At 35.0% G+C, this 12,036-nt stretch overlaps 1 protein-coding gene across 7 annotated transcripts in view; it reads left to right on the top strand.

The window, feature by feature from the left end:
- RB1CC1 (RB1 inducible coiled-coil 1) overlaps positions 1-12,036 on the top strand; it is a 77,926-nt gene that overhangs the window by 51,535 nt on the left and 14,355 nt on the right. For 6 of the 7 annotated variants that reach the window (XM_074881187.1, XM_074881169.1, XM_074881180.1 and 3 more), the window contains 4 exons: positions 1,844-3,759; positions 8,145-8,304; positions 10,504-10,612; positions 10,733-10,973. In XM_074881187.1, the coding sequence (XP_074737288.1) occupies positions 1,844-3,759; positions 8,145-8,304; positions 10,504-10,612; positions 10,733-10,973 (2,426 nt within the window). Of the gene's footprint in view, positions 1-1,843; positions 3,760-4,663; positions 5,831-8,144; positions 8,305-10,503; positions 10,613-10,732; positions 10,974-12,036 lie in introns of those variants that run through there. The other variant, XM_074881228.1, reaches the window with a different exon arrangement.

The following is a 12,036-nucleotide window of genomic DNA, read 5'->3' as shown; positions in this document are numbered from 1 at the left end:
GATCCATTCAGAAAATGTCTTTTCCAGTTTGTGATCCTAATGATCCTACTCATACCTCTTCATCCTACGTCACAGATACTCTCCTTATGTATTTTTAAACTGTGTGTATTTCACTGTAAGTTCCTTACGAAAAATTGCTTCACTATCCATCCTATTACAAACTTATTCAGGGGTGCATCCTTGGTGGATAATGAAGCTGTGCATTACTTTTTGGCTTCCACTGGGATGTGTGTTGCACTTGCTGAAGCTTAAGGTTTATAGTTTTGTTCTAAAAATCTGCAGATGGTATTATTGTTCTCATTATGGTTTCTATATTCCTTGTTGTATTTAAGAGTTAATAGTATAAGATACTACAGGTTGTTCATTTGTTCCTAGTTCTGCTAGATGTGAAGATAGTAAAGGAAGTGGACTTTAATACACGCTTCACTTACTCTGTCAAACAGACCTTTCAAGCAATAAATTTATTATGTTACATCTATTAAATAACAAAGATAAAAACTATCTGAAGCATAATCTTTTAGATACATGATACTGTAAGATAAATTGAGTTTAATCATAATACAGAAATCTTGAAAATCATAGAACAGTCTGTTTGCACAGCCTCTAAGGCCTTGCTGAGGTTGGTTGTTTTTTTTTTAAAGCACTTCAGAATGGTGCTTTACTGAATTTCAGGTGTGTAGAAATAAGTGCCTGTAACTTGGCTTGCAGTTACAATATTATAGCTGTGATAAATCAAACTTCAGCTGAATTCACTTGAAGTATATATTCCATGTCAGTATAGAAAAGTAGAATGTCATTGAAATAGCAAAGATTCGTTTTCAAACACTGCATGAATTTACACTTTACAGCAGAATATGCACGTGAGATCTTGCTTTATAATTCATATAGTAATGAACAAGAAGTGGTGATAATGAGATTTAAACATGTTATCTAACCACAATTAATTGGAAAATTGATTTTTAGCCTTTTTAAGAATCAAAAGCATTGGAATTGATCAGAATTACTTGAGAACAGTTCTGTGAAGGTGGAGAAGATTAATCTCTGTATTGGTTTACAAGCTGCTGTTACTCATGGATGCTTATGGGTGATTAATTGTTAGCTTTTCAGCTGAATATTGAAGGATCTGGTGCTACAGAATTGGATTTGGTGGTATCCAAGGTCTAGAGGTAAAATGACAGAAATTGGAAGCGGTGGGAGCAGCATAGAGGGGGGGAAAAATTCTACTCAGGCTGTGATATCCTGCATTCTGAAAAGTCAGAATGTTGCTTTTAATTAGAATGTGACTTTCATTATACTGTACTACTTCTACACTTCCAGAAGCAGAACAATTCTCATGCATGTTTTTGATGTTAGTAGACAACAGTTTTGTTTTAGTAAAGCTTTTTGTAAACCTTCCTAGTTTAATATATTAATAGTGACTGGGTTGCACTGATTTTTAATAGCAGTATTAGAAACAATAAAATAAAAATTTTCATAATAACTGAAAGCTGAAATCAATAGGCTGTTAGAAAACAAAGTTTATTTCTGACTGGGTTACTTCAGTTTTTTGTCTCATCCAAATGTATGTTTCAGTCCTTTCAAATACAATTATATGTGATCTATGTAGGACTTTTGGATATATGAACAATTAGTACTTATGTACTTACAAATGGTGCTTTTTTGAAACTTTCTGAATTTCTGTAGTTTTTACTTAAATCTTAGTTGTACATATTTTGGACTGTTACAGATAATAAGGCTGAGTTTTTAAGTTCTGTTTTGCCTGGTAATTTTTAATCAATTTAAAATACTAACAGTTTTGCCTATCACTTTGTTAAGTGTTTGTTTTATATTTTATAACTTGTAGGCCTCCAATAGTCAAGCATCGCCACAATCTGCTACCACACCAAGGATGGAAAGTACAACAGGAACTGCAATTGCTACCTCTTCAAGAACTCCTCCATCACTCAGTCTTCAGGGTCCCCTGTGTCCTCCTGTGTGTCCCCCAGCTCCATTAGAAGAATTGTCTCCAGACAGCATTGATGCTCATACATTTGATTTTGAAACTATTGCCCATCCAAATTTGGAGCAAGCTCTTAAGCAAGGATCACTAGACTTGGATTCATTAGCAGAGAGTCCAGAATCTGACTTTATGTCAGCAGTAAATGAATTTGTAATAGAGGAAAATCCAGTATCTCCTAATGTAATAAGTGATCCACAAAGTCCAGAAATGATGGTGGAATCTCTTTATTCTTCAGTTATCAATGCAATAGACAGTAGACGTATGCAAGATACAAATTCACGTGTAAAGGACGTTTCAGTAGAAAATGCATCTCTCAGTGTTTGCATGGAGAAGTGTAGGGTTATTGCCCAAGACTCAAAGGTACATTTAAGAGGTATAAAAGAAGATCTTTGCCACTTTAGAACACTTGTACAAAGAGAACAGTGTGACTTTTCTAATTCTTTAAAATGTACTTCGTTAGAAATAGTAAATACTATTGAGAAGGTAAAACTTTCACTTGAAAAAACACTAAAAGATAAACATCAAAAAGAATTACAGTCTTTGAAAAGTGAGTATGAAACTAAAATTAGTAAATTATTGGAGGATGGTGAAGAAAATAAAAAGAAGATTAAAAAGTTAAAAGGTGACTTATTAGGCCTTGAGGAAGTTCTTCAGAATAAGAATGATGAATTTGCAATTGTGAAAAATGAGAAAGAAGCTGTAGTATGCCTTCAGAATGAAAAAGACCAGAAATTACTTGAATTGGAATGCCAAATGGAGACACAAAATTGTGAAATTAAGGAACTGAGACAGTCACGTGAGATAGTACTTGAAGACTTGAAAAAACTTCATGTTGAAAACAATGAAAAACTACAACTCCTGAGGGCAGAACTCGAGAGTTTAGAGCAAAGCCATTTAAAGGAACTGGAAAACAACCTACAAGCCAGGCATTTACAGGAATTTGAGAAGGTGCTAGCTGAGCACAAGGACTGTTTAGATAAATTAAAAAAGGAGAACCAGCATAGACTTGAACAAATGCAGGAATCTCATGCAGTAGTTGTGCAGGAGAAACAACAACAACTAGAAGAGTTGCAACTCAAGGTTTCAGATCTGTCTGATTTGAGGTGCAAATTAGAAGTTGAACTTGCCCTGAAAGAGGCAGAAACTGATGAAATGAAGCTTCTTTTGGAAGAAAGCAGAAACCAGCAGCAAGAGAGCTTAAAGTCTCAGATAGATAAGGAAACTGAAAGCTTAAAAAAGGAGATAGATAAATTAAACAATAAAATACAAATTAGCAGTGATGAATATCAAGTAGGCATATCAGAACTAAGGACTCTGATGACAATTGAGAAAGATCAGTGCATTTCTGAGCTAGTAGACAGATACGAAGAAGAATCAAATTTGCTTAGAACTGAACTAAATAAAGTAACACTTCTTCATCAAAAAACTTCTGAGGCAGAAAAAAGACTTTCAGAGCAAATAACAGAACTACAAAGTAAGTTAGAGTTGGAAGTGAATGCCCTAGAAAAGGAAAAAACAGAAAAATTGTCTCTCTGTGAGCAGCAGGAAAAGTATGAAGCTATTATCCATAAGCTTAAGGAAGAGAAAGAACTGTTAGTATCTAACCAAGAACAAGACAGGCAGTTGCTCATTCAGAAGCTCAATTGTGAAAAAGAGGATGCAGTACAAACTGCTTGTAAAGAGTTTGAATTACAGAGGGAAGCTGCTGAAAAAGGGCTTTTGGAAAAAATACAACAACTTGAGATGCAAGTAAATCGGAGGTACTGTAAGAATTAAGTTACTGTGTTTTCCTAGCATCTTAAAGTAATTAATGTGGTATACTATACAATAAGTAAAATTTCTATGTACTTGTAATAGTGTTTATCTTGGTCTCTATATTCAAGTTTCAAGTTACTTCCATTTTATAGGTAATGATATTCCTGTGTCTGTAGTTAACCTCAAAGATTGTAAAATATCTTATACAGCACTATTTCCAGACAGCAATGAAGGTTTCATATTTCAGCCTTGTAATGTTGTGTTGAAGGAGTGTTTCCACAGTAGCATGTTGCTTGAAATTCCAATTTTGATGGTCTCAGCCTCTCTCTCATTTCCCATCCTTTGCTCTGGTATTAGCACTGTGTTAGCATACAGTGGCTAGCTTTTAATCTTATAACTTTTTTTGATTGGCTAACTATACACTCTTGTTGGTGCTAATGGTGGCATGAAAAAGTGTGTGGGGATAGATAGATAGATATGATATGTTGAGAACTGTCCCATGGCCACCTGGACTTCCATTGACTTTAGCTGCCACAGTTATGTATTTCAGGGTCTTCAGTTTGAGGTTTATAATGAAACACATGTGGGCAACAATTTTAAAGAATATCCTAACGTTGTTTTTCATTGTTAATTTCTGCAGTGTTTTTCCATTTTAAAAATATATTTCCCTTGCCGTAAGTGCCTAGAATTACTCTTTCTGACTTATCTTAACCTACTTACTAGTTCGTAAAGCAGGGTAGGTTATGGTGTTATGGAATGGAAATACTAGAATCTTTCTATGTGAATACTGCTTAGAAATAGTATTCTGTTTTGAAATGCTGGAATTTGTCATGATGTTCTTGTTGTGTGGAGGAATGCAGCAGATAGATCTTCTTTGTGTGATACCTAAATAGAGCATTTTTTTTCTAGGTATTGTGATATACCAAGTATGCGAAATGGGAAAAGACTGGTAAAAAGGACAGAATTGGTATAAAAGCTAGAAGAGTATTGCAGAACATGAATACAGACTTCAGTTAACATTTAACTTTCAAATACCAATGTAATGTTAAAAAAAAAAAGGAAGGAGAGGGGAGGGGAGGTTACACAGAGTCCCAATATGTGCGCACAATTCACTTACATACTGCAAGGGAAATCTGAATATCTGTTTCACTTGAATTCTCCACTCCAGTCCCATTACCTCAGGATTTTGATAAGCGAACATATCCATCATTAAATGATGTATCAGTGTGTGTTTTCTATGTCAGTGTACAAAAAAATATATCAAGATAATTGAATTAAGATTGGGATACAATGAAATTGAGAACTGTCCTTAATTGAACAAAGTATTCTCTTAATGAAATACAGTGAAATGAGGAGTGAAAAGATAAACTCTGTTCTTTTCCTTTTATATGTATTAATGCACTGTTGAAGTTTTAAAAACTTGACGCACCAGAAAAAGATGTAGCTGTGTCATCAGACTTCTTAAAATTCTGCCATTGACACTTAAATTTGAACAACTTGTGAGCACAGCTGTGTATATTCGTATACATTACTATCTGTTTTATCCAGTTTGTATTTCAAAGAATACTATCTGCTTCAGTCTGAAGGAGTGTTAGTAGTTTATTATGAGTTCTGTCAAGTAATTTAATTTTCAGTGTGACGTTAAAATATGTATTGCCTCCTATGGCTCCTGTTTATACCTTTAATCTGCATAGGTTTTTTTTGTCTAGGAATAAAGAAATACTGTGTTTTATTTCCAGAGGGCGTATATGTTAAGTGAATCTGTCTTAATATTTCAAAGTCACTGTCTAGCTGTTTGGTTCTTGAGTTCCTAAAACCCCAAGCTATGTCAGTAATTCAAGTTGACTTGTTATCCTCACTCAGTTGTTGTATAGCAGTTAACTTGTTATGGTAGAAACCAACTTTTATGTGACGTGTGCCTATATGTTTGTCAGACAAACATCCGCTTCTGCAAGATCAATGTTACATGAGCTGTCCGGAAGGCACGGACAAGGAGATGAATTGTTAAATTTGACGCAAGTGTTGCGCTGGTATCAGGAATTTAGTTTTTGAACTTACATTAAAACTAACAAAAACATTTAGAAGTGACAAAGAAATGTTTGTGACCCATGCATTATCAACATATGAAAATGAATGTGTTCTGGTTGTAACGTACCTGAAACTCAAGTCATCGTGATTAGGAAAGATAAAACTGCAAGGCATTTGTAACCCTTAATCTTTCTACTGTATGTAGTATGTACTAGCCAAGATTAACTGAAAACCACAATTTCTGTAATGACTTTCTTTGTTAAGCAGTTCACTGATTAGTTAGAAGATTTATAACATTGTGAAGAATGTTAAAAATAGAATAGGAATCCTGACTGCTTTAAAAACTGAATTACAGCTTTGGTGTCTTCCAGCCTTGGTATTGTCCAGCCACTTCTATCAGATGACCATCAGTAGTGAAGCTTTTCTGTAGAGCACGTGCTCTCTCACAGCTAGGCTTAATTTAGAAATAAATTTAAATTTAATCCAGCACAAAAACGCTTTCTCAGTGGCACAAAGAAGTTTTGCCTTAGTGTCTTATGACTTGCTTTGTTCTCTGCTTCTTTTACTTCTGATTTGTGGAATGTCAAAGGTTGTTTTGCCACTCTAAGAATTTCAGTTGGCTTTCAGAGCTCTTTTATTTACAACTTCTCATGGGCTTTTTGAATGCTTAGCTACTGCATAATAGTTTGTATCTTCAGTATATGCCCACGTGGTAAAACGGTGGTAGTGTTGCTAGGTCCTTTGTCATCTTAGAATAGTTACAGTGTTTACTTGAAAAGGAACCCCAATCTCTGAAGATACGTGCTTTTGTTATCTTGAAAACACTGAAAAAAAGTTATGCATTGTCGCTATTCCTGTAGTTGTTGAGACCTTTGCAGATTAAATGTGTAAGCCAGTACCTGATACAGTGACAAAGTTTAGAAACTTGTAATTTGCTAACATCCTTTGCAGAATAATGATATCCTTTACTTGCCTGTCATTTGCAAACTGTCAGTAGTACAGGCAGCCTTTCTGAGACACGGATGACACCAGCTTTAGTTTAGTGCAGCTAACAGCTTTGGGTTTAGGCTGATGTATTAACTTGGCATTTAGATAAATTCACTCATGTTATTCCAGGTTTTGTTGCTTATAAAGTAAGGTGCAGGCACACTTCTTTACGCTTCTCAGACAGACTTATCCTGTGCTTTCTTAACTTGATAGGGAGAATTGATGGCAGAAACCGAGGTAGATGAGTATGTGCTGGATCATAGCAAAGACTCTGTAGAAATGGCTGGAACTGGTCATTTAATGGATGCCCAAACTCCCATCCAGTATGCAGCAATCAGAATTTTAGGTTTCCTGCCTCTCCTGACATTCAGTTTTCTTTCATACTCTCCATGCTGAATCTTTCTGGTGTCTCTGAGGTTCTGTAGCCTTTCATCTTAACAGAGAAGCTTTGTGTTATGAAGCAGGAAGAATTCTTGGAGCGTTTTTAGCATTAGGAGTTCTGCTTGTGAGTGTTAATATATTAGCACACGATGTTTTGCTTTCAGTACAACTTACCTAATGTCAGGAGACCATACCTCCAGGCTGCTCAGACTAGAGAAAACCAGTGACACATGTATGTAGATAGAAAGTTAGGTTTGCGGGATTTTCTTTATATTAAATATGATTCTGGTGTAGAGGAACAACAGAAATTTAAAATACATTTTTCACTAGCGTTGCTCAACAAAGGGATTTCTCTATCCCATTTTTTTTCACTGGTGGTTCTTGATAAGCAAAAACACAGAAGAGTGTAGTTAATGCTTTTGGTTCAGTGATGGAAAATATTTGGCCTATGTAAGGTTGCCTGTTTCAAGAGCCATTTAAGGTCGTTATCCTTCCTGCCTCAATGCCTGTTGATGCTTTCCCTTTCTTGTTGATCATTAGTACTGTGTCTGCAACCCAGAGTTTTGAGCTTCATGTCTGGATTTGTTAGCGTCAGATTTATTGCTGAATTGCTTTAATTATGTGATAATTCAGGAGGCTTTGCATTTTGTCATACTAAGAATCTTCAGGGCGTTGATCATCATTGGTCCTCTTCTTACTACTTTCCACACCTCTTGTTATGTTTGAAAAGTGAAAACAAAAATCTCCCCTGTCAACAAAGCTCCAAAATTAGAGACAGTGTAGTACACTAAAAAACAGAATGCCCAAGTGTAAGAATTTGGTGAGATGCTCATGATAAAAAAGTGGAATTGAAGATTAGTAAAGACTTAGAATACTGTAGTTATTAAATATTCCAGGAAAAATGTCTCAGTGAACTTCTGACTCTGTTTGCTTATTTCATGTGTTCGGGGACTGTATATGCTGCAAATTTAAAGTCTAAACATTTTCTTTTAAGTCCTCCCACTGTATCGTCTGTTGAATCAGTCTTGGTTGCTGAACTTCAAGAGAAGCTTCAAGAAGAAAAAATGAAGTTCTTGGAGCAACTTGAAGAACAGGAGAAAAGAAAGAATGAAGAAATGCAGAACATCAGAATATCGCTCACTGCAGAACAGCAGGTAAAGCTGACTTTTTTTTTTATTACTTTTGCTCTTGTGAGAATTATGTGTTCTTTTGCTGGTTTGAAGTTACGGAGTTGTTTGGGATTTTTTGCTATGTAACACTTGCACATTCTAAATTAGCACTGTTATCTGGAGCCAGGATATGATGTGTTAATGGAATCCAAAATTTAAGCATTAGGAAAAAAAACAAAAACCAAACAAACCAACAACAAACCCCAAACAAAAAAAACCCCACCTTAAATAACTGAACTGGGCAATCCAGATTACTTTTTTGTTATTTTGTGAGTTTTTTTGCTTAAGTTAAGCTAGTGCTGTACATTTTCATCCATTAATTTCTTGAAGTCCAGAAGGATACCAATTAAGTATAGTTTAAGTTAACAACACAAAATTTGTGGACAACACAAAGTTAATTATTTGAAATACTAATGGATTTAATGAATTTTAATGGACTTAATGAATTTTAAACTTTTATTAGCCTGAGCAGGTGGTGTTTGAAGTTCAAAACAAATGTATTTTACTTAATAAACTGAGAAACACTATATATTCCACACCTTGATACACAATCATATTGCACTGGGTTAATAATTATATCTGTATCCACACAGTTTTTCCTTTCAAAACATCTTGAATTGCTCAGATTTTGTAGATGAGTCTTCAGTTCTTAAAATAAATCTGTTAGTAACAGCTATTATCTACTGATTTGTTGCATTTAAACACTAAGACAGAATTTTCTGTTTTAAGCACCTTTACTTACTTTAGCTATGGTTGGATCAACAAAGGACGAAGAGGCAGTGTAGGGGTCAGACAGCTTGGTGAATGAGCTCTATGAATCACTTGGTGCATAGAGCAGAAGATCGCAGTCAGTTATAAAGAAAGTAATATTTTTGAAAATTTTGGACTGCAGACATTAATACTGAAGTGAGCCTTACGTAGTAAATCTAATAGGAATATTTCATACATTGGTAGTCATAAGTTTTCTTTTTCCATCAGAATATGCCTTAATATGCCATTTTCCTCATTATCTAATAATATTTTTCATTTGGGCAGCAGAGTGTGGAAGGGAAGGTTCTGAGGCATTAACAGTAAATTCCAGGGAAAAATGGAATGTTCTATTAAAAAAATCAAACAAGCAAAAAAAACCCCCACACATCAAAAAAAAAGTGTATCAGTCAGTGCTGAAAGCTCACCGGACTTGCTCTGCTGATCCCTGAATATTCTGGATGTTTAACCTCACCCTGATACCATTTTTTTTTTTTCCTCAGTAATCTTAGAGGTGTTACTTGTCCTTGTGGTGTGTGATAGTTTTGTTATGCAGGCATATACCCAAAGGCCACTGTGCACTATATAGTAAGGTGTGTAGCCTGCCAAATAGCTTGAATTTTAAGACTGAGAGGTTATAGACATAGGTCAAGACTAGATCTTAAAATTCACTAAAAAAGTGAATTTTTAATTTAAAATACCCTTTTTATAGGTGGTTACTAGTAGTTTTTATCTGTCTCTTCAGCATAACCTTATGAGTAGAAGGGGTGAGGGCATAATGATTAGTATGAGCTTTGGAGAAGCAGAAAGATTTGTCAGACTGATACTGAAGGATATGCTATCCTCTTTTATGTTCAGTTATTCAAGCTATTAGCCAGGATTTCTGTATGAGTTACGCATTAACTAATTGTTCACTGAGGAATTAATGCATGACTCAAAATGTATTTTTAATTCAGATTCTAGTATATTATTCTATTTTATTAATAATGTTATTCTTTTTCATTACATGTAAGATGTCTTGATGCAGTGCAGCTTTGTCTTAACTATTTTAATCCTTAAAGTAACTGTTTTTAATGTAAAATGTGCAACTGTCATGCATTAACTGGAATATAAAGTACTGTGTTTAAAAAACCAGCAGCTTACAAATACCGTTTTTTTAATGATTTCTTTATAGGTATACTACATGTGTATATTGGGCTTGAGGGAAGCAGAGGAAAAAAATTTTAAAAAATTGTTAGAGAAACCTCAAAACAAAATGTACAGACGTGTTATCTCTTCACCAAAGTAATATGTAAACAACCTTCATTCCTTGCTTAATTATAATTTAGGAAACTGAAATGCGTGGTATCCTTTGTACTTTTTTGTTCTAGTGATGTATTTTGCATTACGTTTATAAAGTACATTTCTTATTTCAACAATACTTTTTTCTGTTTTCAGACCAACTTTAACACTGTTCTGGCAAGAGAGAAAATGAAAAAAGAAAACATAATTAATGACCTTAGTGACAAATTAAAAGTGCTTACACAACAGCAGGAAAAGGATAAGGGTAAGCAAAGTTCTGAAGAAGTGTTCGTCTTTTCTAATTGGACAATTCTGTTCAGTACAGACCGGTTTTGATCCTTAGTGCTGCTGTTAGTAAAAGAATTTTTATTTATTTTTGTCATAGATTTGATTGAAACACTTTCTGAAGATCGAGCTCGCTTACTTGAAGAGAAGAAAAAGCTTGAAGAAGAAGTTAATAAACTGAGAAGTAGTAATTTTTCTCCATCAACCTACTCAGCAGCAGCTTCAGAAGCTTGTGGAGCCTGCGCAGCTGATATTCCCACTGACACAGACAGATTGGTTTCTGACATTGCAGCTGAAGGGAGAATGGACTCCACGATGGAAACCAGTATGATGGCTGTGCAGTAAGTATGGGACATTGTAGTAGAAATACACAAAACATGCTCTCATTCTTTAAATGTGTACTGTTGGGTGTTGTGAAGTACAAATGGTCATGTTTAACACTCCTTTTCCCTTTGATGTTCTTGCTAAAGATACTCTTTTAAATGTAAGTGTACAATTGTGATGTCACAATCATCAGAAATGTGTGATTTTGGTTACTTAAGTATGCAACTTAAAGGTGAAACTTGGCCCTGCAATTATGAGGTGAAAAAATAGACCTAAGTATATGAAATGCAAGTCAAACAGGAGAAGAACAATTGTAATAGTGAAAGAGCTGGGTGGCTGCATGTTTTTGGCATATCTTTTGAACAGTGTCTGGCTCTTATTTAAAAACAAAAAAACTTTATAATTGTTAGTGTACTTGCCTGCTATAAGACAGCATAATGACATTCCTTGATAAAGAGGAAGGGGTGATAGGTATGCTTGGTAGAAATTACAGAATCACAGAATTGTCTAGGTTGGAAGAGACCTTGAAGATCATTCAGTCCAACCATCAACCCAACATTAACAGTTCCCAACTACACCATATCTCTCAGCGCTAAAATTAAGCTGAATCCTCAGGGTTCCAAACAAGTAATGGGACTCAGGCTGATTAAGTGGCCTTGATGGATTGATGTTTTGTATTATTGGACAGAAGGACAGGTATTCAGCATTCCTTTGTCTGTATAGCCTCTAAATCATCAGTACTGTCGGCTGTGATGTACTGCTGACTTACTAGAAGGCAGGAACGGGACTGGGAAAAAAATGCAATGATTTAAACCCGTACTTGAGGAAAACAGCTAGGGCAAGCAACTTAAGTATTTCAAACTAAACTTTTTGCTTAAGATTGGTGGTTCTCTGTTTGGATCTGGTTGATAATCTGGATTTACAACAGATTCAAATAACATACTGATATTGCATTCATTTAACTGTTTTATCACCCTTTTTTTATGGAGGTTTAATTAGGCAGGGGCTAGTTTGCAGGTAGGTGTCTGAAGCTGTGCTTGAAATACTGAGGTGATTATAAGAGATCAGAGGGAATTTCTG

The sequence above is a fragment of the Strix uralensis genome, chromosome 1, assembly GCF_047716275.1.
Source record: "Strix uralensis isolate ZFMK-TIS-50842 chromosome 1, bStrUra1, whole genome shotgun sequence".
In the NCBI taxonomy this organism is placed as follows: domain Eukaryota; kingdom Metazoa; phylum Chordata; class Aves; order Strigiformes; family Strigidae; genus Strix; species Strix uralensis.
The sequence above is the reverse complement of the archived record's forward strand: the minus strand, read 5'-3'. Positions and strand labels throughout refer to the sequence as shown.